The sequence below is a fragment of the Lygodium microphyllum genome, chromosome 5, assembly GCF_053477565.2.
Source record: "Lygodium microphyllum isolate KBCC chromosome 5, Lygodium_microphyllum_v1.1.10, whole genome shotgun sequence".
Classification (NCBI taxonomy): Eukaryota; Viridiplantae; Streptophyta; class Polypodiopsida; order Schizaeales; family Lygodiaceae; genus Lygodium; species Lygodium microphyllum.
In genome coordinates this window covers 48,365,642-48,393,018 of record NC_141139.1, presented here as the reverse complement: position 1 = coordinate 48,393,018, position 27,377 = coordinate 48,365,642, and the positions used below count along the sequence as shown (strand labels likewise).

Here is a 27,377-nt window from a genome sequence, read left to right as displayed (position 1 = left end):
CAAGTAGGCTCCCCGTTCTATTAATAGTAAAATGAATACATGAAAGAAGGAGCTGCATATTGAGGCAGAGATTGAATATGCCCCTTAGGTTTTGCAGAGTTACATGCAAATGGGATTGAAACATGTGGATTTGTGGGTTGATGGGAGAATCTACCCAATTGACCCCTTAAACAATAAACCTCCAACTTTCTCAAGAATCACAAATTTGCTGAAGTATGTGTGTGAGGGTGAAAATGGGTTACTTGGTTATACTAGGCAGCTCAATGATCAAGCGTTCAAAGTATTTACAACTTGCCAAGCAACCATAAAAAATTGCCATGATGTGATCGCTGCACATCAACTTTATATACAACAGCTCATAGGCTAAGTGATACAACTGAATGTTACTGTAATTCAACAAAACAATCAAATTATTTCAATGCAGGACACTATCCATGACATTGGTATCTCATATGAGGAGGCAAAGGCACAATTGGAAGACTTGAGAAAGATCAACAGCAAGCCAACACAAGAGTGCAAACAAAAGAAGAAGCTAATCAATGAGTTAATTGTGAATAGTGGACAGTGGAAGCGATGTATCAAAGCATGTAAGGTAGCTCAGAAAGAGAACCTAGGTGAGGGTGAGGTTGGATCGTGTATTAGTAGATTGCTGAAGGTAAGTACACTGAAAAACACTTTGAGCAATCGTAAGTTTAAGGCTGTGAAGGAAAAGGTGATTGAGTGCACATTAAAAGATGTGTCAAATGAGTTCTCAGCTGTGGATGCACAATCTATTTGTGATAGGGCCGGCATTAGCACAACGACTTACTCAGAGATATTCAAAGGTGTGAAGGCTGGGCTTGGTCGCGTGCTGAAGAGAAATAGAATCTGCCTCATCCTCAACCTTCAAAGCTAATAGAGGCCCAATGGTAACTTAATACAAAAGTTTTGGAGTTGATAAGAGATCCCATGCATGTTCAATGTGTGGAAACACTAAAGGTTGGGATAAAAAATGCATATGAGGTGAAGTTCACCGAGCTCAATAATTACTATTTAGATTTGAACAAGGTGCAATCGGCAATGGTAATGTACTACATATGTCTGTTGAGGAATGTAATGATAAATTGCAGTTTGTTATAAAATTAGATGAAAGTGAGGTCGTCAAAGGAGTAAAGATTGAAAGAGTTAGTGTAACTCTGATGAATAGAGCTTTACAATTCGACAAGAACAACCTAGGGAACTTTAGTGTTCAATCTGAGCACCATGTGTGGTGGCTTGCTGCATTTGAAGTTCCTAAGGAAACATTTGAGGTGTTGCAGCTATTCTTTATGCACACAAGCATTCCAATCATCATCGATCGTCAGGAACATGGTGAGATGCTCTTGGTTGAAGGATATGGTCAATACTTGGTTGAATGGCATCTTGCAGGAGACTTGAAAACTTTAAAATGCATGTGTGGAATCTCCAATGGTGCAAATACAAAGAATCCATACCTATATTGCTTGACAGAGAGGGTGGAAGAAAAGGACAGAAATAAGAACTAGCGAAAGGTGACAAGTGTTGCACCGACACGCAATAGAGAAGATCCCACTTGGAAGCCCATCTTCAACCAGTACAAGGAATTGGGCAATTAGCAACGCCGATTAGCGATGGCGGATATCGGCGTCGCAATTGGCGTCCCTATTTGCATCGCAAATAGCGACGCCGCAGGGAAAAAAAGCGCGGCTGAAACCAGAGGGCCGTTTTCATTTTCTTTTCTTCGCCTTTTGAGAGTGAGAGTGAGGGAGAGAGTGAAGGCTTTGTGAGAGAAGAAGAGGAAGAGACTTGCTGCCGCCGCCGCCGCCGCCGTTGTTCGCGAAGGAGAGGAGGAGCTCTCATTGCAAAGAGAAGCCACCCACGCTCGCCATATCTCATTGGTGAGTCTCCCTCTCTCTTTCTTTTGCTTGTTGAAGGTTTAAATCGTTCTCTTTTGCTTGTTTAGGAGAGGAAATGAAAGAGAAGGAGAGGGAGAGGGAGAGAGAGGGAGAGAAAGAGAGGGAGAAAGAGAGGGAGAGGGAGACAAAGAGAGGGAGAGTGCATTCTCTCTCTCTCTCTCCCTTTTGCTTATTTAATGTTTAAATTACTTTCTTTTTTTCTTGTTTAGGAGAGGAAACGAGAGAGTAAGAGAGAAAGAGAGGGAGAGGGAGAGGGAGAGGGAGAGGGAGAGGGAAAAAAAGAGAAAGAGAAAGAGAAAGAGAAATAGAGGGAGAGGGAGAGGGAGGGGGAGGAAATAAGAGAGAGAGAGAAAGAGAAAGAGAGGGAGAAGGAGGGAGAGTGCATTCTCTCTCTCCCTCTCCCTTTTGCTTGTTTAATGTTTGAACCACTTTATTTTTTGCTTGTTTAGGAGAGGAAATGAGAGAGAAAGAGAGCGAGAGGGAGAGGAAGGGGAAGGAAATGAGAGAGGGATAGAAAGAGAAAGAGAGGGAGAGTGCATTGTATCTCTCCCTCTCCCTTTTGCTTGGAGGATGTTTAAATCACTTTATTTTTTGCTTGTTTAGGAAATGAGAGAGAAAGAGAGATAGAGAGGGAGAGGGAGAAAAAGAGAAAGAGAGGGAGAGGGAGAGGGAGAGGGAGGGGAAGGAAATGAGAGAGGGAGAGAAAGAGAACGAGAGGGAGAGGGAGAGGGTGAGAGAAAGAGAGAAAGAGAGGGAGAGGGAGAGAAAGAGAATGAGAGGGAGGGGAAGGAAATTTAAGATAATAGACTTATTGATAATGGTATGCAATGTGCTTTGCCATGGGCCACGTACTTCATCAAAATGAACCCAAAATTATTGTTATAGAAGAAGAAACCCTTAAATTGAGTATAGGATAATTTCTCTCAGGTCTTATGACTATGAGTAGAATTTATTGAAATAAATTTTATTACTATAGTTATAAAATTTCATAGATGGCGCGCATTAATTTTAAAATGGATTACTTATACTCAAAGCCGAGATATAACAAATAATTATCTACCGCGACAAACAAATCATTGAGCATGATACAAGGCCGAGATATAACATTAGAAAATCTCTCGACTACTATATACAATGCAAGGTTTATGGTCAACTTGCAACTTGACGTACATCTCCATAAAGCTATCCATTTAAGCCTCGTTTGCTGTAATGTAGATAAGATGGCGAACGAAGAAGGTCTTATTGTTCAAGACCGCAAGACGTATCTTAATCAGCGTGTCCCATGTCCTTGCTCTCAATGCAAGTTGGCAATTAGACGAAAACGCCGATTGTCTATAGAACACGTACGACGATTTGGCGAGTTTCAATCTGAGATCATTGATCAGGCGATTGCGGATTTTCAGCAAACGGTAATTTGAAGTTAGCATTTTTCATGCATTGTACTCTCAAGCTAATTGAAAACCATACACAATAAGATTGGGTCTTGTTGGCAAATTTTGTATCCAGGGGGGTGATGTCTCGACCCAAGGGGGAGTGCACCCTTTGCGGCCAATTAGAAGAGTTCGTGGACGTGCGATGGATGGATTGCAGGAGCCAATCGACCACTCGCAAGGCCCATCTATACCGTCAATGCCAGAGGAGACAGACAACCTTCCCGACTTACCTACAATCTTAGAGCCTGAGATGGAGGCAATGATCGATGCATTGATTCCCATGGATGTTGAGACATCTGACCTGCTTAGAGAGGAAGCATCCATACCATTATATGATGGGTGCCGAGTATCTCGGTTGAAGACATTGCTTGCACTCTTAAGTGTGCAAGCAAAATACGGTTGGAGCGATACGAGTGTGACTGAGTTATTCAGGTACCTTGCACACAGACTTCATTGTTTTCTTTTTTAAACAGTATTATTGCAAACATTTGTGTTTTTTCAAGGTGTTTTATGATTTTTTTCACGTTATTGAAATATCATATATTGCCACCTGCAAACACCATGCCTGAGTCTCGTGATGATGCACAACATGTTTTACGAAAGCTTGGCATGGACTACAATAACATCCATGCATGTATCAACGACTGCATATTGTTTCGAGATGAATACGAGACTATGGAGACATGTCCAAAGTGTGGTGCTCACAGGTATCGACAGGACTTGCAAGGGCAGACCATCCCTCAAAAAGTTCTCAGACACTTTCTGCTCATCCCCCGCATAAACCACATGTTTCGCACGTTTGCCATGGCAAGCTTGACAACGTGGCATGTGCAAAATAGGTCCACGGATGAAGTTCAACGAATATCAGCAGATTCGCGCGCATGGAGCCACATTGACTCTACCTTCCCAGGCTTTGCGCGAGAGCCAAGGAATCTTCGGCTCAGTCTCGCCATGGATGGTGTGAACCCATTCGGTCTGCGCTCGACTTCTTACAGTGTGTGGCCTATAGTGCTTGTCAACTACAACATTTCCCCATGGCTTTCTACGAAGAAAGGACATCTCATCCTTAGCTTGCTCGTCCCGGGCCGCTACAAAGTAAAAAATATGGACGTGTATCTTCGTCCATTAGTCGATGAGCTTAAGATTTTGTGGGAGGAGGGGGTCATGGTGCAAGATATGAGTAGGCGCGATGGTCGGCGGTCAGCCAACATTCGAGCCATTCTCATGTGGACGATGCATGACTTTCCGGGATTGGGAAAGTGCTCAGGTGAGCAGACCTTTGTTCTCGCTGGTAATATCTATATTTTATTTCATTCAATCAAGTATTCACTAGGTCGTGGATCGCCTTGCAGGTCTCGTTACCTCAGGTTATCATGCATGTCCATTGTGTGGGCCACAGTTAGACTCCCGAAGGTCACGAACCATGAAGAAGATGTTATATCAAGGACACGCCGCTTTCTTGCCGGAGGATCATGAACTCAGGGAAGGTTTTCTTGGACGACCTCTAGCACGTATGAACGCTGCAAGCTGGTACGAGCTGAAAATGGTAAACCCGGAATCACATCCAAATGGAATGCGACGGTTCTCAGTTTTCTACGAGTTGCCGTATTGGATCCACTTATAGGTCAACCACTTCTTGGATCCCATGCATATTTTCAAAAATGTGGGCAGCTTGCTATGGGACCACATCACAGGAAAGAGAGACACTATAGGGTCACGAATGGATTTAAAGGAGGTAGGTAAGATGGAGGCGCTTTGGCCGCAGTTGTTGGGGGTAAAGGCACCTCCGCCGTGCCGCCCCGTGTATTACTACACTGACAGTACCCGCCACTGCACACTGCAGGTGGCGGGCGCCCGTCACGTCACTTTATTCTTTATTCTTTTAGTGACAGTTTGAATAAAGGAAGGCCCAGTCACACATTGTGACGGTTGGAGTTCCCATTTCTTGTCTCTCTCTTTCTTGCTCTTGCTCTCCCGCCATAGCTCGCGTGCAAGCTTCGATCCTTCTCACCTTTCAACTGGTATCAGAGCTTGGCATTCTCTTGCTCGAGCTCGACTCGATGCTTCCCGACCTTCGCATCGACTCGCTTCACGCATTGGGTCTCCATCCCGGCAGCCATAGCCGACCTCTTGAGCTCTCGACTCTCCCCGGCTTCCCGAGCTCCATCCTGGCCTTCTTGAGCTTCATCAGGGCCTTGCCCTTGAGGTATTGCTTCAGCATTTGCAGGCATTTGAGTGTATTCTCAGATTGAAACAGGGCAGGAACAAAGGGCAGCCACTCTTCTTGAGCTCCATAGCTCATATCTTCCCTCCCCTTTGCATTGGGCCTTCATGGCTTGGTATGTGCCTACCTTGGGCCATCATTGAGCCCCCCATTACCCCCTTTTCAGCCCATGTGGAGCAACAGCAAGTTCAGCACCAACAGGGCAGATTGCATCATTTTTTCCAGGCTGTGAGCACTTACATGTATTTGAAGCAGTTTATGTCTTGAGCAGCTACATACACATTGAGACTTTGGGATCATACTCCGATCTTTATGGATATGCATTGATGTACTCTTGGTTCACAGGATGCTTATGAGCTGAGTCTCATATTTGGATCTTTCTCTTTGAGCAGATACCTATTTGTGTCAGGTTTTGGCAGTTACAGGAACACTTTGCCTAGAGTGTCTGGGGGTGTGCCTTTCACTGGCAGATGTTATTTTGACATGCTTGGTGTTGAGCTCATGTTCTTTTCACTGTCGTTGGCCTTGCTTATGTCCGTTTCATGCCGGCTTTGGACCTAGCATTGTTTGCTTGACATTGGATCCTATTTTGGGACAGTTAGCTCTCTAGACTGCATACCTGCAATTTATTACAGCAAGCAGTTATTGGTGGACTGAGGTGTACTTTTCATGCTGAAATATCCTGATTTGGTGTACCGCACCTAGTACTAAGTGGGCAGCAACTTTTGGCACACTTTGCTCACCCTTTGGACCCCGTTTTGGTCATTTTTGGGCAGTTTCTGTAGTAAAACAGCAAGCAGTTTTGGACTGTTTGGGCATTTCCAGCCTGCATAATGGCGTCATCTTCGCATGATAGTGCCATCTTTAACATTACAAAGTTGGATGGTACCAACTACTCTTACTGGAAGAGTCAAATATGGCAGGTTTTGGTGCAGAAATCTCAGATTAAGCCACTTCGGTTGAGTGGGGAGCAGCCTGAAACTATGGACATTGACGACTGGCTTGAACTTGATGAGCTATGCAAGTCCACGATTGTATTGTCTCTCACTGAACAGGTACATTATAATGTATTTGAGGAAGCACAGAGTGCATGGGATCTATGGAATAAGATCAAGAATCTTTATGATAAGAAAAGTCCGGCGAGTCAGATGTACTGGTTGAAGCAGCTTATGGATCTGCGCATGAAGGATAATGCGACTATGTCTGCTCACTTGAGCCAGTTCCATGCTATACTGAAGAACCTGACTTCGCAGGATATCACCTTTGGAGAGGAAGTAACTCCTCTTTTCTTGCTTGGAACTCTGAATGAGTCATGGGATGTATTCCGCACTGCTCTTTGTGCCTCTAGTGCTACTCTAAAATTGGCAGATGTTGAGAGTGCTCTTCTTCAGGAAGAGGTGAATCGCAAAAACTTGGATGCCTCTCGTGGTAGTCATGCTTTGACAGTTAGAGGCAGGAATGACAGGTATGACCGTGGTAATGGCCGAGGCCGTGACTCGCAGAAGGGTCGGTCTAAATCTCGTGGTGGCAAGTCGCGTAGTAAGTCGCGTGGACGCAATGCAAATGTCACTTGTCATCATTGTGGGAAAAAGGGCCATATTAGACCACAGTGTCATGAGTTGCGCAATGAGAAGCGCAAGGATAAGGGGAAAGATAAAGTGCAAGAGAAGTCCTCTGATCGCAGCATAGTACCTGCGAAGTCCAACGTCAAGATTGAGGAAATTAATGTCACGCAGACTGAAGAGTCCGATGGTGGTGATGAGTTTATACTTACAGCTAGTTCTTCTGATGCTTCACACTTGACTGAGACACCTAGTATGTATGCACAGTGCTGGTTATTGGATTCAGGTGCGTCCTTCCATGTGACGCCTTACCGTGAGTGGTTTCACTCTTACCGTACTGTATCTGGATCAGTCAAACTTGGAGATGACAGGTCTCTTGATATTGTGGGCTGTGGAGATATTCAGTTGCAGTTTTCCACTGGCAGTTCCTTTTTGCTCACGGATGTACGTCATGTACCTGCGCTTACGCGTAGTCTTATGTCTGTAGGACAGTTGGATGATGCAGGATTTCATGTCTGTTTTGGGGATTCTACCTGGAAGATTACCAAAGGCAGACTTGTGCTTGCTAGAGGCGCCAAGGCTGGCAGCCTCTATCCTCTTGTTGTATCTGGGTCTTCTGTAGACCATGTTTTGGCAGTGGGCTCTATCCCACATGTATCACTTTGGCATGCCCGTTTGGGGCATATGTCTTTGAAAGGAATGAAAATGTTATCTGGTTTGCAGTATCTTCCGCCTTTGGATTATGCATGTTTTGACTCGTGTGATCATTGTCTTTATGGTAAGCAGAATAGGTCTACGCATAAGAAATCGGGTAGGCCACGCATGAGTGAGCCCTTGGCATTGGTGCATTCCGATGTTTGTGGGCCTATGCCTTGCATGTCTATGGGTGGCGCGAAGTACTTCGTTACCTTCATTGATGATTTTTCTAGGAAAGTGTGGGCTTATCCCATAAAGCAGAAGTCCGATGTCTTGGCAGTTTTTCAGAGATGGCTTGCTCTTGTTGAGAACCAGACTGGGTATAGGCTGAAATGCCTTAGGACAGATAATGGGGGAGAATATGTCTCGCATGCTTTTGAGCAGTTTTGTGATGATAGGGGTATTAAGCGTCAGTTGACCGCCCCTTACACCCCACCCCAGAATGGTTTGGCTGAGCGCATGAACAGGACTATTCAGGAGCGTGTGCGCTCTATGCTTAGCCATGCAAGCCTACCCCCGAGTTTTTGGGCTGAGGCAGTTAGTACGGCAGTGCATGTCATAAACCGATCGCCTTCCAGTGGATTGGATTTCCAGGTTGCAGAGGAAGTTTGGGCTGGTAAGCCACCCTCTTATGCGCATCTCCGTGTCTTTGGATGTGAGGCATTCTGCCATGTGCCCAAGGACAAGAGGAGTAAATTGGATCCAAAGAGCATTAAATGCATATTCCTTGGCTATGGTGAGTCAGGAGAGATGGGCTATCGCCTATGGGATCCGCAGGCGCGGAAAATAGTACGCAGCCATGATGTCGTCTTCCATGAAGACAAGATGCATAGGCAGCCTGAGAAGGTGGTTGAGATCCGCAGAGTGATCTTTCAGGAGGAGCCTAGAGCTCCAGCACAGCCAGTAGTACAGCCTGCAGCAGTTTCTCCACAGGGCGAGGGTGTTGGACAGGCAGTTAGACAGGCAGCAGAGCCTGCGGTGAGACGGTCTGCTAGAGATAGACGTCCACCTGACAGATTTCAGCCCTCTATGCATTATGTTTTGGTTACAGATGCAGGAGAGCCTTTCACTTATGATGAGGCTATGCGCAGGGGTGACAGTCACTCCTGGGAGAGGGCTATGCAGTCTGAGATAGACTCCCTGCATAAGAATGAGACTTGGGATTTGGTTGCCTTGCCTAAGGGCAAGAAGGCTTTGCCATGCAAGTGGGTGTACAAGCTGAAAAGTACCCCTGGACACCCCAAGCCGGCATACAAGGCTAGATTGGTAGCAAAGGGTTTTAAGCAGGAACATGGTGTGGACTTTGATGAGGTCTTCTCTCCTGTGGTTAAGATGACCACCCTGCGCTTAGTCTTGGCTTTGGTTGCACAGCTTGACTTAGATCTATATCAGATGGATGTCAAGACGGCTTTTCTACATGGGGACTTGCATGATGAGATCTATATGGATCAGCCTAAGGGCTTTGCAGAACCTGGCAGGGAGCACCTAGTGTGCAAGTTGAAGAAGAGCTTGTATGGCTTGAAGCAGGCACCTAGGGAATGGTATCATAAGTTTGATGCCTTTATGCAGTCACAGGGCTACAGCAGGAGTGCTATGGATCCGTGTCTTTACACGAAGAAAGCCCGTGATGGCAGTTTGCTTATCTTGGTACTCTATGTTGATGATATGCTGATAGTAGGGAAAGCTCATGATGAGCTAGATGCTCTTAAATCTCAGCTGAAGAAGAGCTTTGAGATGAAGGATTTGGGACAGGCCTCACATATACTTGGGATGCGCATTAAGCGCGATAGGCATCAGGGACTTTTGTATCTCTCACAGCAGGAGTACATTCATAAAGTCCTTGAGCGCTTCCGCATGCAGGACGTAAAGCCTATTGGCTGTCCATTACCTTCTTATGTGAAGGTATCACAGGCCGATTGTCCGCAGACAGATGAGCAGAGGGCCGAGATGGCCAAGATCCCTTATGCATCAGCTGTGGGCAGTTTGATGTATGCCATGATAGCCACTCGTCCAGATATTGCGCATGCAGTTGGTGTTGTGGCACGCTATATGGCTACACCTGGCAGCAGACATTGGGATGCCGTGAAGGGTATCATGAGGTACCTGAAGGGCACAGCAGATATGTGTATTTGCTATGGCAGCCAGGATACAGGGGTCGTGGGGTACACTGACTCCGATTATGCAGGACATGCAGATAGTAGGAAGTCCACTTCTGGCTATGTATTCACCTATGCTGGAGGGGCTGTCTCTTGGATGTCCAGGGTTCAGAAGTGTACGGCTTTGTCTACCACTGAGGCCGAGTATGTTGCAGCCACTGAGGCTTGCAAGGAGGCCATATGGTTAGGCCGTCTAGTTGCTGACCTTGGGATTGATGCTACACCTACACTGCATTCGGATTCTATGAGTGCCATTCAGTTGGCTAAGAATTCGGTCTTCCATGCGAAGACGAAACACATTGAGGTGAGGTATCACTTCATACGTGGTGTCGTGGAGGACAGGTCTGTTGACCTTGTCAAGATCTCCACTGACGAGAATCCTGCAGATTTGCTCACGAAGAGCCTCACTACTGAGCGCTTTGCCTTCCTCAGGAGGTTGATGGGCGTTGGATGAGATGTCACCTTTCCTCACCTATGTACATTTGTACTGTCTTTTCTTTTTCTTTTCTCTCTCACTAGGGCAGATTCGCCTTTAAGTGGGAGGTTGTTGGGGGTAAAGGCGCCTCCGCCGTGCCGCCCCGTGTATTACTACACTGACAGTACCCGCCACTGCACACTACAGGTGGCGGGCGCCCGTCATGTCACTTTATTCTTTATTCTTTTAGTGACAGTTTGAATAAAGGAAGGCCCGGTTCGATCCTTCTCACCTTTCAGCAGTCGAGTGCTGAAGGGGGAGTGCAGCTTCCTCGTGCTCCCTGGGTTTTGTCTACCAAAGAATAGTGCATTGTGAAGCAAGTAATCAAGTCTATCCGCACTCTGACGGGTATGATGCGTTCTCTCAGGTCCGCATTTTCTAAAGATGACCAAATATCTGGGCTAAAATCCCATGATTGGTATAAGATATGTCAGGTTTGTGAACAGAATGGATTTTAATTAGCGTGGACATTTTGAAATTTGAAAAGTGACCATTATTCTTAATGCTTTCTCATTTGTGGCAGTTTGTCCTACCAATCGCAATCACGGGATGCCTAACTCCAGAAATTCGTGGGGCCATTTACAAGTTGTCGACTTTGGTGCAATGGATCTCACAGAAAGAGATTAAGATGTCCTCTATTGAATCCGCAAGGCGGGGATCAGTTGAGATGGTCTGTCTCTTTGAGAAATACGCGCCCACTAGCATGCTCACGATACAAGTTCACCTTCTTGTGCATCTTGTGGACGAAGTGGAGATTGCAGGACCTGTCCATACGCGATGGATGTTCTTCTTGGAGCACTTCATGAAAACCCTGAAAGGCTTTGTGCGACGAGCTCGTCCAAAAGGTAGCATGGCGGAAGGTTGGTTGGTGTCAGAGGCGTTAGTGCATATCTCACAATGGCTACCAACGGTGGAACCAGACAATGAAATGCTATGGACGCTGAAGGATGATGATAGGCTGACTAGAGATGTGGTGGTTGGAAATGGGGTAGAAAAAAGAATGGATGCCTCAATGGAAGCGAAGGTGAATCGCTTTTGTATGTTGCACCATGCCTCCATGGAGACGTGGCTCGCCAAGTACCAGATTGCAAGGCAAGATCGAGAGGAAGTGTGAGCTGAATATATAGTGCAGCATGGTCGCGCGGACGGCATTTTCGGATGGAGCGTATTGACCAAATGCGCTCCACAATGGACTGTGGTGTCATGGCAAGGTTTGAGCAAGAGAGCCGGCGACGAGCAACGGATCCGAACACGGTTGTGGATGAGATGGAGTATTTTGGGAACTTGCAAAGTATTATTACGGTGGATTACCGTAGCTTCTCCATGATACTATTCGATGTGCAGTGGTTCAAAGTGGTACTTGGAGGAGCTGGAGCAACAGTTCGACGAGGTCCATCTGGATTTCTCGAAATAGATTCTGAAAAAAAATGGATAGATTTCCGCGACACCTTTGTGTTGCCGGCCCATTGTGAACAGGTACAAATAGTCATTTGCTTGCTAATTGTAATACGACATGGTTTATGTCACAATGGTTTGAAGTCGCTTTATAATTGTTTGTGAACAGGTAATCTTCTATCCAAACCCCCGACAACCTTGATTGGTGGTATGTTATACCTTCAACTCCTTGAGGTGCGAGAGTATATGATCAAAGCGATGTTCCATGCATAGATGAAGAAAATATGCAAATAGAGGGATCGAAATTACAAGGGGTGGAGGCCACCGCAAGCTTGGAGCCCGCATTGGATAACAATGATGGAAATACAGAAGTCGTAGAATTTTTTGAGAATGAGGCAGACTCGTTCTTTTGTAGTGATATGTCTATCGACCTTCCAGTGTATACAAAGTTGTGTCAGGAGATTAACATGGGACCATAGAATACTTCATTCTTGGAGAATTGTATTACTCAATTTGTTGTTTAGATCTTCCATAAAGGTAGATAAGATATGCATTTTAAGAGGGATTTTTCAAAAATGATTTATATTAATGTGCTTTGTATAGTTTAAATTGATTATTCTAACATCATTTTTTATCTGTGCAGGTATTGACATTTTCAGGATGAGTCGAGGGATGAGCGATGAGGAGTTTCAGGACATGATGGCATGCATGTCTCCAGATCAGCTCGCGAGATTCAGAGAGATGGTAGATCAGGAGCTGTCTCGTTCTTCGTCAGGGCGCTCTGCTAGATCAGCTTCAGTGCGATCAGATGCTTCAGCTTCAAGCAGACGATCTCGACGCTCGCGACTTGGGCCAGAGGGAGGGATTGCGACTACAGGAGGATTAGGGGGGTGCTGCTGTGGAGACACGGACGTGGTGTCTCCGTCTCGTCGTTCAGCTGGAGCTGCGTCACCTCCAGGATTTGTCACACCTGTGGGGACGTCCACTCCAGTTACTCCGGCTTTTGCGCAGCCATCGGCAGATGGCACGCCTTTTGGTGGCACTCCTTTTGGTGGCACCCCTTTGAGTGGCACTCCGGGAGAGGGTACCCCCGTCGGTACACCGGATGTACAGGGGTCTCCTGAATATGCCCAGGAGCGTGGACGGAAATGGGAGAGGGCCCATCTTAGGCATACTCCTAGGGGTTATGGATACCTAGTGGATGGCAGGTCAGGAGCCATCATCATGAATGATGAGGGGAGGAGGGTGATGGCTCGCATGAGGGAGTTGTGCCAACAAGTTTTTCGGCACAACGTCCTGGATCATTGGAGGAACATACCGGAGGGGAGCAAGGACTACATAGTAGCATCCTTGCATGAGGAGTTCCCGATGCCAGCCGCAGTGGATAGATTCTCTACGGGCTGGATGATGGATTGCATGCGTGCATACATGTCACATAGACGATCCGACGCACACAAGGCAATCAAGAGTGGGGCTCCAAAGCCTGAGTGGTTAGATGCAGACAACTGGCGCCGGCTGAGGGAGGAGGCTACAAATTCGCCAGGACGTTGGAGTCAGCAGCGGGAGGCGGCGAGGGCACGAATCGAGGCCGGATCGGTACATCATCTTGGGCGTGGCGGTCACAGGACATATTTGGAGGACTTTGTAAGTTTCTCTTTTGTTTTGCTTATTTGTTTTTTTGAGATATTCTTTGTACTGACAATCATGTTTCTAACAGTTAGCATTTTGTTTTCTTTGCAGCACTCCGTTACAAATCGCGATCCGCAAGGCCTTGAGACTCGATATGCAGAGAGGCACAGTCTCAGGGTATTGACCGACCGATTGTATAGACGCGGTGGCCCTGTAAGTCACTCATCTTTCTTGTCCGTAGTTACCATGAGATATTTGAATGCATTATTGTATGGTGGATTGATATGTTGTTTCTTTTTCTACAGAATCCGTTTGATGCTCCTTTGCAGCGGGAAGAGCTTTCGGGGATTGTGATTGTCCCCGGTGAATCCCACATTTTTTGGATTTCAATGGTAGAATCAAAGAAGACATTGATTGGCTTCATTGTAAACCTATGTGAGTTTCCAAGGTGCTCATGCCACAATTTTGCTCTACAAGAATCAAAGAAGGAGCCCACATGCCTTGTGTTCACCTATATTTTATGCTCATTAGGATCTTGGATGAAAGTATGTTTGGTTATGTAAGGCTAAGAATGCATTCCTCTTAATGAAAGTATGCAAAAGAGTAAATATGCTTTTGGCGTACATGCATGCTTTTGGCATATATAGAAGAGTAAATGTGTTGTTCTTAAAAAAGTATAGTGTAAGAATAGTCTATCTTACATCAATTCATGTGTGTGATTAGTCCATTCATGCTCGATTTCTTATGTTGATCACTCCAAGTTTACTTGATTTATACTAATCCTTATTTAGAATTTAGATTAGAACATTTGAATCAATACTTTATTATTGCTTTTTATACCAACTTTACATATGGACATTTAGAGACTTTACATATGGGCTATAAGTAAATTGTTAATTTATAATCAACATTGCATAATGCTATAAGAAAGTGGTTGGTTTAGAATGAGGATATTAAACCAATACTTTACTATAATTTAAAATTTCATTATGATATATTTACCTAAAACATTCTTTATGGCATTATTCATCTAGGACAATCCACATTATCCATTTTTACAAAAACAAGTGAAATTTGATTTTGCCTAGGTAAGTTATGTTGTAGGTTTGAATTATTTAGTTCTTAAATAAATGGTGCCTAAGGAATCCTTATTATATATGAACATTCCTTATGTCTTTCACAATTATTTTTTATTATATATGCACTTAGGTCAATCATCTTGGCTTTTTTGGATAACACAATATATGAAACAACTTAAAAAGACCAAGATGATTGATCCTATAAATATACCAAAAGTTTCATTCTTTATAATACTTGCATGTAGGGCAATCAACTTGTCCTTTTTGTATAATACAATGGATGAAAAGGAAAGGCTAATTTGATCATCCTAGGTAAATATGTCAAAATTTTGAATGATAAAGTATGATCAGGTCTAACAAGTTTAAGGTCAAACTTAAAAGCATTTAAGTAGTTGAGATAATTTAAAAACCACTAAATCAAGCATGAGAGAAATGAGATCATATTCAATCAAAAGATTAACACGTGACTAAATCATTTGTATGTTTCTTCTACCCTTAAAATGGATAGAATGCAATATTATTTTTATCTACTATCAAATATTTAAATGAAACAAATTCTTATGAATAATATAGGTACACTTATACTTGTTAAATTAAATAAACCATATAAGAATACTAAAATTCTTGGATTTATATTGAATTTTTTGTTCCTTTTTTAAATTGAGCAAATTAATGCAACTTAGAGCTTCAAGCAACTAAACCTTATGTAAAGGCCACATTTAACCTAATACAATAGGAATGGAGGTGGCCCCCCATAACCCCAAGTGGCAGTACACGATTCTAGCCTTAGCTATCCTAACCCAAAAGGATCATATAAATTCATACAAGCATATAAGAAATTAAAGGAGTGACACAAAAGTTAGTTAAAGGCATTACATGTTGATAATAGCAAGAGTAAGTTTGCAATAATGTGAAACCACATATTAGTAATGTTTTAGTGCTTGATTTGTTACTACTTGTGGATAAAATTACATGCCATGTTCCATATCCATGTGAGTCTAAAATTGTTTTGAGTCTATAGTGTTTCTTTGGTTGACTCTTGGATGTAGGATGTTCACAAAGTGGTTCATGAGCAAGATATTATGCTTTGCTTATGGTTTGAACTCTTCCAAGGAGCTTTACATTATCCCTCTAGCATGTACATGGTGTATATCAAACGTGGGTATTTGGACTTGGACATTATGAACAAGATGCATGAATGGTGTAAATCGATGCCTTTTGACCATACATATATACTTCAAACTATAGCATGTGTGTTGAATGTTTCTTTTGTGTGTGATCCAAATAAAGTATAGGATATTTTACACTTTGGATTAATTCTTTTAGGTCATTTGACCCATGAAGTGGGATGCCACCTTTGTACAACTAAGAGGTAATTTCTTATGGTTGTTAATTGAGTTTTTAGATGTTTCTCTATTTATATACGAATAAGGAGGTGCTCACACTAAAGTGTTCTTGTGTTGGAGATGGGCTGATGTAATATGAAAATTTGGGGTACACCCATGCCAACAAAAGATATGAAGACACACTAAAAGTATACTAATAGGCTTGAATGGATCTCCAAACATACTCTTGTGTGCATGATATTTTTGTTAACCAATTAAGTTTATTATAAGCTCTTGAATATCTTGAACTAAGGCTTGGCTATAGTTTTGTCCCTTTAATGCTCTCTTCTTAGTGTTTTTAAGCTTTCTACACATTTTTTACACATAAAAGGCTGCCATTTGAACACATGTGATATAGAGAGTTTACATATAGTGAACCGCTAAAGGGTTACTTTATCTCTGATGGTTTGAATTTTTATGTATGGTTCACGAGGCCATGTGGCTTCTTGACTATATCTTTTTATTGGCTTCAAGAATTGGGTCTAAACCCATATATTTAGTTCTTGTTTGAGTTATATTTTTGGAATATGTTGACTTCCTATGTTTCTAGCTCTGAGGAGAAGTAGTTGACTCATATGGCTTTCTAATAAAGCATGATTGCTATTTAGTTCACGTGTGATCTTTTTAATGTTTTTGGCCCTTTAATGCTCTCTTCTTAGTGTTTTTAAGCTATAGATACTATGGTCATTTGGTGGTTCGATGACATATAAGTTCTCCTTTGTACTTGTCAATGGAGTTTGTTTGTTGGGTAATTCAAGGCATCCTCCTCAACATCTCACAATGTAACATCACTAGACATTTGAGTTGACATTGGCTTAACATCTTGACCAAAAAAACAAATCAAGGCACTCCAATATTAGAGCTTTTTAAAACTAACTAACACAACCAAATCCCCTTGCTTACTAGAATTAGATGCTAACCGATGAGTTACATATTTACAACTTTAGTACTGAAGGTAAGGGTTCACAGAATACAATTGTTATAGTAGATTAATACAACTTGGCATGTGAATTGTTATTAAACATGGTTGTAATGGACTGTTACATTATATAAACCATAGGCATAAAAAACATCAATCAAATGTTGGTTCAAAACACATCCCCTATCATTGCAAACTAGACTTGATCATGTACCTATCATAACTTCATTACCTAATCAACCTACTTAAGATTGTGGCACTATGTTTTGGACTTGTCTAGTACAACTCAAAACACGTAAATTCATTGCAACGTTTTACACGTTTTTATCACACTTTCATGTGCAAAACCAAAATTTACATAGTGTGAGATTGCATTTTAATGAAATTGAGATGCTATTACACTATTCAAAAGGGACAACCATTTCATATACATACTATTCGCATCAAAGGGAAAGTGTATGCACATATGTGCAATGTCCCCTTATACAAACAACTAAACATTGGAAGGTTTGGCTAGGAAGCAATTTTAGAAAATGAGATTTTATCCACAAGAACCGCACCTCTAGACTTTGCTAAGTACAAGCCAATATGATGTGTAAGCCCCTGCCCAAAAAAGAAGAGTGTTTTGAAGATAAGGACAAGAATGAGAGGCATCAAAGTAAAAACAAAATAGGATAAAATGGTATGATACTTTTCCTATGCATGTTATATACCTTCTAAAACTCCTAATGGCATAGATTCTCTCATTCCACTCTTCAATAATAAGACTATGTGCTATGATTGAGACCTCACTTGACTCAACCTATATATAAGAGGAACTTCATAACCTATTTTTCATTGCCTTGCAAAAGTAAAACTACTAATCATATTTTTCCATATGTCATCTCCTCTCTAAACACAATATGCACCCACTATGAATTCCTAGTATATCAATCTACTTTTTATTTAAGTTAATATATGTTCTCAAACATTGTTGTGTTATGCCAATAAAGAGGTCAATAGGACTTGCCTGTGGATGTGTCATTGCACCAGTAATGTCTTTTGCAACCTCTTTTGGAAGATCGTGAGTGGCACAACCTTCTGTATACACCACCACATCTTCCAACGGAGCTAAAACTCCATGGTTCCTTGCTGACAAGACACTAGTAACAAAATCTAGGACACATATATCTGTGCAAATCCCCACAACTACCATCTATCAAGAGTAAAAATTCACATAAGTGCCATTTCAATACTCAATTTGATAAGAAACAAGGGTATTTCTCAAAACAACAATCTAAACATATAAAAGGATGTGATTGAAATGTTCAATTTTGCAATTACTTTTAATGTGTTTGTGGCTTACATGTGTCATTTCTCAATCAAATACAAAAGGATAGAAATACCATCTTGATGTTTTTAGCCTTCACCCATTCAGACACTACATTTGTTCCATCAAGCCTTAAGCCACCGATATAGCCATCAAAGCAGTCCTTATGTAATATTTGTGCATTTCTATCATCTTCTAACCATTGCAATGCTGAAAATGCACCAATTTTAGTCAAGAAAATGTTATAATATCTTAAACAAAGAAGAACAAAAAAAATCATGGGACCACATGCGAGCTTGGTGCTTGTTGTTTATTGAGTTCTCAAGTTAATGTCTCGTTAATGTCTCGTTAATGTTCAACGTATTCCTACTCATTTTGTTTTTTCTCCAAAACAATAGTTAAATGGTAGATGTGAGAAACTTCCATTATACATCTAGCAATAAAATATTCAAACTTTTCAAGCATGAGACTAATGATTTTTTACATGAAATATTTCTATATCCATTGCTAGTGAACTATTAATGGCATATTATGGTGTTTTGAAAACTATATGTGCAATGTACAAACATAAGCTGCATCGGCTACATGATGATGAGGTAACTACTCATTCGCTATTTCTAGGTGCAGATAGAAGGTGAAATAGCTGCAGTTAGAAGGTTAGGAAAGGGTCAGTAAGCGTTGGTCGTTGTGTTTAGGACCTTAATGAAGCAATAAGAATGACTAGTAGACTATGTTAGGAGTTAGGAGAGGATGGGGGGTATAGTAATTACCAGGCGCAAGCTCATCTTCACCAGATCCTTTGATACAGTGGGGTGGATATGGTGGTTCAGGCTTGTTATGGTCGTGCGAGTCAAGGAGGAGGAGCATGGGCCAGTTACGGGCAGAGAACTGCTTGGCAAGCTTGTCGGTTTCTTCAACCATGCGAGCAATCAGCTGGTTGTGAGAGCGAGGAGCCTGCGGTGGAATCAAATGGCAATTGGGTCATGGAAAGAAACCCGCATACGCACACACAGACACACACACACTCTCTCTCTCTCTCACTCCTCTCACTCTGAGAGAGAGAGAGAGAGAGAGAGAGAGAGAGAGAGAGAGGAAAGCCTTACCAGACTTCCTGATCTAACTCTACAGGAAGCCTTTCACTTCGTCGACGATAACAAGGCCCACGCGCTCGTCCGCGGAGAGGCAGACTTCCTGATCTATCTCTACAGGAAGCTCGCGGCGGAGAAGGAATCAAATGACAACTGGGTCATGGAAAGAAACACGCATACGCACACACAGACACAGTCACACTCTCTCTCACTCCTCTCACTCTGTGAGAGAGAGAGAGAGAGAGAGAGAGAGGAAAGCCTTACCAGACTCCCGCAGCCAACAGAGCAGAAGCCTTTCACTTCGTCGACGATAACAAGGCCCACGTGCTCGTCCGCGGAGAGGCAGACTTCCTGATCTATCTCTACAGGAAGCTCGCGGCGGAGAAGGTCGAGGACGTCGGCGAACCCCATGATAGCCACCGGCCGCACAACAGAAGAAATTAGCCTCGCGGAGCTCCTTGCCTGATACTGATTCCTGTTTGTGTCTTCCTCGCTGCCGATATATTGAATCCTAGTGTATTTTGAAGGCGCCCATGATTGAGCTTGCAAGCCTAGTCTACACAGGCTGTCACAGGCGCATCTTTGCACGTGGCGGTCTGAAGATTCTCCCACGTGTAAAGAAGTTGATTCGCTACGGCAGAGAGATGCATTGCCCGTGGGCGTATAATATATATCCGAACCAACAAATAAGGAGCTGTGAACACATTTTGTCAAAGAGACTTGAGTGGTTCACTTCTTTGTAAGGCGTTTTTGGCCTAATGGCTATATATTTTAGGAGAATTTCACCCAAACACCATCTCCAAAGATGGAAGGTGCTTCCAACACCTTGCACAGCAATTGATCTTGCACCGAGTTTCGGAACTCGCACGCCCACCTCTACCACCTAGGCAACACCTTATTGGCAAGAGTAGTTCACCTGCACTTTCACCTCTTGTGCACCTTTGTTTCTTTTACAATAGATTTGTATGTAAATCAGGAGGCTCTATGCCTATTACAATTGATATTGTTATGATTGATGCTTTGAGATTTCAATCCAAAGAGGACTAGAACCCTATTCCATCCTAACATTTTCATCGAGATTATGTTGAGAGTTCAAGGTTCCTTTGAAGTTGTAATGCCTCTGGCTTCAAACTTAATATCTCTTAAGAAGCATAGCGCTCAAATATTTTTATTACCTACTACTGAGCATCACATTCACATATTGTGTCCCTCATAACCAATTTGATCATGCCCAACTATCTTATAAAGATAAAATGTATATTATCAAACCCTTTAAGTTTTGGAATTAATAAAGTTCCAAGCATGCATGCATTGTTTAAGTATGTATGTTCATTTAGAACTTCGAGAAAGCCTTCTTAAAATATGGTGATATGCATATATGTCTAAGATACATTTTTTGTTATTGACATATCTCATGTGATAGCACTAATTTTGTGCAGTTAATAATGTTGTTTCATTAAATTCATCTCTACTTTTAAGGTTTTTTAAAAAAGATATATAAGGTGTAATGAAAAGGAAATCTCAAAAGGCGAGATGCATTGTTTAAAAAGTAAACATTATTCATCTATTAACATCAATATTTAATAGCACGAGTCGTGGGATGTGGAAGCCTAAGATCAATGTGGCTTCTCTTATGTCACTTTTGAGGGCTCAACTTTAACTTTTGACTTCTTTCACAACCGTATCAAATCAACATCATTTCTTGACACTTATGTAGTTATTTGTCAAGATGTACACAACTTAACACACCCATCATGGATAGAAATTATATCTTCATTAACTTTATCTCATAGTCATAGTAACCTTAATTTGCAATTGTGCATAATCTCAATTCAAGAATGATAGATAGTCTTGCGTGCCTCATTTTTCCAACTTTAAATGTCAATCATGATAGAAGCATTTTTAGTCTACTTTATTGAGACTGTATTAAAACAAATGGCAACAAATACGTCCACTTTTTTAGATTTTTCAAACAAGTATTGTGACTTGAGCTTTTTGGAGCCATAAAGTTTACTTTTTTTCTAATTGAAAGGGGCTTTAATATTAAGAGAAGATAATAAAATATCTCCAATGGATTTTATCTTAGAAGCCAGACCACCTTGTAAGGATAGCTACGTTATCATGAAAAATAAATGTTTGTTTTGGTTGTATCGTATTCTTTTGTAGCACCCATGTTTATTGGATGTTTTGAGGTTTTTCTTTTTTATAGACAAAAAAAGGCTTTTAGTCCCATCACATGAGTTGTCATGTGGTCTTCCTTGAAGTACATTTTCTATAGTTCTAGTAACTTTTTGTTGTCCACCATATCTTTTAGTATCTCCAAATAATAATATGCGAGGAACAATGCATGGAGATGAAGATGTATCACAGTGATGTATTCTATCCCAACATTGACATCAAAGAATAGTTCAAGGAGTCTATAATGTGGCCTTCCTATATAAGACTCTTGTTAATGTTCCTTAGATGTTGAAATCCAAGGAACATTAATATAGTTTTTCTCATTGATAGGATGGGTACATTTCAAAGTTTATATTCATACACTATTTGATTTTGTCATACCAACTTGATGAGTAGTGCAAGTAGTTGCATGTGGTAACAAAGGTCAAATCTAGGTAGTTGCTAAATTTCTTGATGAAGATAGGAGGATGGGCTTCAAGTAGATCTCCCACTACATTGCCAAAATGTGCTTGTGGACAACTTGTTCACCGATTTGGCTCTTTTCAACCATTGCTCCCACTAGATCAAAAGTCATTCTATAGACTAGATCTATCCCTCATTATCTCTTGCATGCTTCCTCTTCTGCATTCCTTGTTGTATTTGCCAATGAAATCCCAATGACAGATTACAACCTTGTGAAGGTCACATTCAAGTGGTCATGGGATTGATGGATATCTTCTAGTTCTTTGTTCATCATGGTAGGTTTGGCCCTCCCTTGTTTTAGAAGTATGGTGAGCTTGACCACTTTGTTCTTTTCTCATTCATGGTTGTCTTGTGCCTCCCGTAACCCATCCATTATGGTCTATAAGACTTCAAATTCATCGTTATTAGCCAAGAATTCCTAGGTGATATGCTAAACATACTCTTGGTGGAGAGTCTTTTCTTCATCTAATTGGATTTGAATCTTCTATTACTATTTGATGTCCTTGTCCTCGACTTTCTTCAATTATTCACAATTGCTCTCAAGCGTGGTGTTACTTCTAGCAAGCATACAACTCACTTTGGCACGACATGCTTATGAGTTAGTTGTTGACTCAATAGTAAGCTCATCATGTAACTTGATAAGTGATGTAACCATGGTGTTGTCTACTACCTTTCTCCTTAGTTCTCACCTCCATCAACTCTAGTTATAATATTATAATTATTTTTATGAAGTTAGCTTGTGTAACCATTGTAGGATTTGGCATGTTTTTGAGTACTTTTTCCTTGGCCTTGCCAGAGCTTTCTATCTCATGCGCTTCAGACAATCTCTCTTGAATGTGCAGCTCCAACGAGTCTCACTACCTCCCCATGTCCTCCTTATATGATAACCTTAGGTCTGCTAAGGTTTACTCATGTTTCTTGGCTCAATCTTCTTTTCTTTCTTTGAAGTCCCTTTGAGATTTTTCAATAGCATCTCAGTATTTTGCCTCTTTTGATGTATTATTATTGGTGGTGTGCTCTTCGTAACTTCTATCCTACTTACATTTTTTCACTTGTTCCTTCTTCTTGTTAGCTAGTCTTTTCTCTTATTCAACTTTCCATATGTTTTTCTTGGCCAATTTTTCCTCTTTTTTCGAGCTTATTTTCTCCTAAGACTTGCCACTTATGACAACAACCCTTGATCCTCTCACTTTTGGATCTTCCTCTTCATTATCACATGGGTTAAGCTTCTTTTTTTGGCAAAGCTAAAGATTTCCATTGATGAATTCTCCTCTGAGAGGATGTTTCTTCTTTTTGGTTTTCTTGGGCTATTGTGGATGGATCGGTCTTCTTGGATTGTCCTAACAGGTGAGGGAGCATTCAATCTATCCAAGCCCATGTTGATGCCCTTGGACAAGATGCTGCCATATTTAATCATGGCTTCCTTTTGTTTAACACATGTCAATATCACTATTAGTCCCTAATTATATCTTTTTGAGCTTTCCCAATAGCTTCATGGATGTACTAATCTAGATATAATTCAAATTTCAATTCACAATCCTTCCTATTATAAGGTTCTTCATTAGGATTTTGAAAATTCTGGTTACATAAGCATTTGGCCTTATATTTGTGATCATGGAGGAGTGGAAGACTTGTGCTGCAAGGCAAAAATTATTTATCTAGTATAGTAGTAAAGAAAAAACCTTTATAAATCAATTATTTTCTTTCATGTATCTAGGATGGTCTTAACTCTCATGGTACTATCATAAAATTGATGCCAAGTGCTTCCTCTACAAGTCTGGGATTAGGGTGATATTGTAATGGGCCACTCTTTTCTTGGTACTCACTAATAATTACACAATCTTGTGATCTCGCTTGTAGCTCCAAAACTCACGGTAGGCTATGTCCCAATGTAATTGTGCAAGAAGTTTGGCCATATTATTCCACTATCTACTTTATGTTGTATTGCTAGTAATCATTACATTCTGGTCCTTTAATTGTCTATATTTGAGCTCCTAGAAGCACCATATTTGGAATTATATGTCAACTTCCATTTTTTTCTTAAGATAGAGACAATTCTTCAATCTTGTCATCCCTAGTGAGTATCATGGCCCATAAGTCTTACCATCTCCACATGAACACAAAAGATGCTTTAAGGCATTTTTCTGTACAAGTGTAATGAAAATTGGTCAAGTCCTTGAAAATTTTCTTAGAAATTTTTAAAACAATTGACTCGGCCTTTAGTTCTTACCGCATTACCTTGTATTGTATCTCCCCTTGCACAAGAGATGTGCAATGCTTCCTAGCATTACAAAGGTATGGCATTGGCTTCATAGCTATTTGAAATCTAAGTTGCTTGGTCTGTAGGCTAAGTTTTCGAGTAGGTGATGAAGTTTGTAAGTAGGCAAAAAAAGTAAGCACCCCATTTTTTTGTGAGAGATACCCTTTTCAGCTCAAATTTTGAGAGATACGGTTCTATTATTGAATGCTCTTTTAGGAGTCTTCCAAAAGTAGCATCTTGTAATCATCAACCATTTTCATTTATAATCCTTTCTATCTCCATCAAACTAAAGCTAGACTCTTCAAGGCAAAGGCAACCAAATCAAACACTATAAGTGCATAAACCAACACATTTTTTCCATCATTAAAAATAGAGTACAAATTCTTTTATATTTGCATGTCATTCCTTCAATGATTATTGATTTTCATCCAAAGTGCTTGAGAATTTGTTATATGGAATGAGAATTTAATAGCTTTGCTAGCTCTTGCAACTTATGAAATCATGTTTCTTGTGTCAGACCTCATTCCATACCATGTGGCACTCGTATGAGGCCCAACACAAGGATGAACATCTTTAAGTATACCTTGTGGCACTCATAGATATCAGTAAATACCATGTGGAAACTTCCATATCATTCAATAAATTCCATCATAATAGGGACTCCCATGGAAGTCTGATACATGCCATCTATCAATATAGCTCTTGTCTTGAGGCTAACAAGGCACTACAGAACATCGCATCTTATTTCTTTTGTGTGTATTATCATCTTTAGAGGTGTGATTATCAGCATGGGAAAAGGAGTGGATTAGACTATTCAAGCCAGAGTTAAATGCCACTCTACTAGGATGTTGTCATATGAAATGCAAAGTATGTTGCATTATTGTCTAGTGCCTTCTACTAAACTCATGTTTCACACGTCAAGAATAAGTTTTTGGTATACAATCTAGTTATTCAATTTTTTTTGCTAGTAAGGGGTATGCTTTCATAATTTTTATTTTTGTAGTGTTTAGGGATGTCAAAGAGGAGGCTTTCTCTTGATGGAATGGAGTAAGAGAAGCATGAGGATAATTATGATGACATGCTTTTTTATTTCTTGCAGAAGACAAGAAACTCATCCAAATTTATGTACATAAGGGAGATGCTCAATGTCCCTTTTGATTTGCAAGAGCTACTGAGTGATCTTGATGAGAAGCTTAGGAAGTATAGAGAATTCTATTCTAGACATGCAAAGTCTCTCTTAATTGATAATTATGTCCATTTTAATGATGTGATCCAAACAACCAATGCTCCCCTGACAAATTTGATTATGAGGTATTATCTTATTGACAAAGAGTCTAAAAGGCATGAAATAAATTGCCTTTTCATAGCGATAAGGCAGTAATGCCTTTTGATTCACGAAGACATAGGTTTTCTATTTCTCCAATATATAGAAGATTCCCCTTCAAGGGAAGGCCAAAAGATCAAGGGTGAAGATGCTACATATATGGATTAGGAGGCTGAAGAGAAGGCAGAGATATTTCAAGAGGACGTTGAGAACTAGCTAGTGCAAGGTTTTGACCATGATGTATTCAAGAGTCAAAACATCATAAAGATAGAAGAAGAGGAGATGGAATTGAGTACAAAGATTAAAGAAGGCCCTTGGATTGTATCCCTACATTTCCTACCTACCTTATCAATTAAAAAATGTATGTATTACTCAATGACATTCAAGCACATGAGAACTGTTCCTAGGCTTATTTCTAGGCTTAGAAAGGAGTGATTAATGAGCCCACTTTCTACTAAACCACATCAATAAATAATTACAATGCTTACTCATAATTTAAACCCAGCTCCTCAAGTGAATAATCATTTTTATTCTTCCTATTGCTACTGAAATACAATAAAAGAAAACTAGAAAGATCAACCACCTCTCTTGGAATAAATTCATAATCCAAAGCAAAACATTCAGCAATCAAGTAGACTTCACACATTAATCTACATTATCGTATAAAACACAATATCAGTTGTCTTTCTTTTGGGTCATTGTCTTTGATTGAAAAGAAAGTTGCATAAATTGGAGTTCATCGTGTAAAACACGAATTTCATGCATGGATTCATTGTTTTCACTATATCCTTTTACGTTTCATACGCTCTTTTAAGGGATCATTGTTACACCTTTCTATTTTTGCATTTCATATGCTTTTGTTTTTTTTTTTTTTGCTCTTATTGAGATTATTTATTATCATATTAGCATTTTTATTTGTATGGCTTCTTGAGTACCCTATTTTATTCAAGCTTAGGACTAAATCCTAAAGCTGCGATTAGTTGGATATTCTCAAAGGTTAATTTCGCTTTTGAAAAGAGCCATTTTCTACTTTTAGGATTTGGATCCTTGTACCCATTAATGTACTTTCTCTCTATACAATGCCTATTCGTATCCTTGAAAACTTATAATGTTTTGTATGAACGATAGGTGAGTATAAAAGACAGATGTAAAACAAAACCAGTATGCAGTGGTGGAGTTATGAAGGGAAAGAGTCAAGGCAAAAACGAGAAGACTTGGTGTTGCTTGGAACTTGCTCTCTGGATCTATATTCCTTATGTCTCAAGAGTTACAAATGAGAGCCTTATATAGGCAAACTAAGATGGGTACATACTTTTTCCCGCTAAGAAGTGGAGCGGAGAGAAACTAATAAAGTAACATTGAAGCCTTTAGGCGGGAACAGATAAATGGATTTTGCAAAAGTAAAAAGGAATATTGTACAACATGTCTGTTGGTTGTGTCAAGGTGGTTTTCAGGAAAGTAGATCTGCTACAGTGTTTTGGATTCCTGGTACGTGTTCGAAGGTGACATCCAGAGCATCAAAAAATAATGACCACCTAAGGAGTCTTTTGTTTCCTATTTCATTCGGTGCTTTTTTGGTTAAGTAGCCAGGTACATGCTTTAAGTCTGTTCTGATGGTGAAAGGAACAAATTTCACAAAGAACCTGAAAGCTTTTATGGCTTTAATCATGGCAAGGATTTCTCTTTGGTATGAAGGATAATTCTTCTGGGTAGGTGAGAAAATCCCTGAAGCATATCTGCATGGGTGTAGTGTAATGGGTTCTTTTTCTTCTTCACAAAGACATGCTCCCCATCCGGCGTCAAATGCATCCGTATAAAGAATCAATGGATGTCCTGAGGGAAATCTTAAAGGGGGAAGATTGCTAATTAGTTGCTTGATATATTGTACAG

General features: G+C 41.0%; 1 protein-coding gene across 1 annotated transcript; it reads right to left on the bottom strand.

Annotated features, from left to right (window-relative positions):
- Positions 1 to 17,143: 17,143 nt before the first annotated feature.
- LOC148035795 (nicotinamidase 1-like) lies at positions 17,144 to 19,880 on the bottom strand. The gene is made up of 5 exons (XM_087677804.1): positions 19,528 to 19,880; positions 18,946 to 19,129; positions 18,252 to 18,385; positions 17,876 to 18,061; positions 17,144 to 17,469 (listed from the first exon to the last, which is right to left on the bottom strand). Exons 1-5 carry the CDS (start codon positions 19,672 to 19,674, stop codon positions 17,380 to 17,382), a joined length of 741 nt encoding a protein of 246 aa, XP_087533930.1. The 5' UTR covers positions 19,675 to 19,880; the 3' UTR covers positions 17,144 to 17,379.
- Positions 19,881 to 27,377: the final 7,497 nt, after the last annotated feature.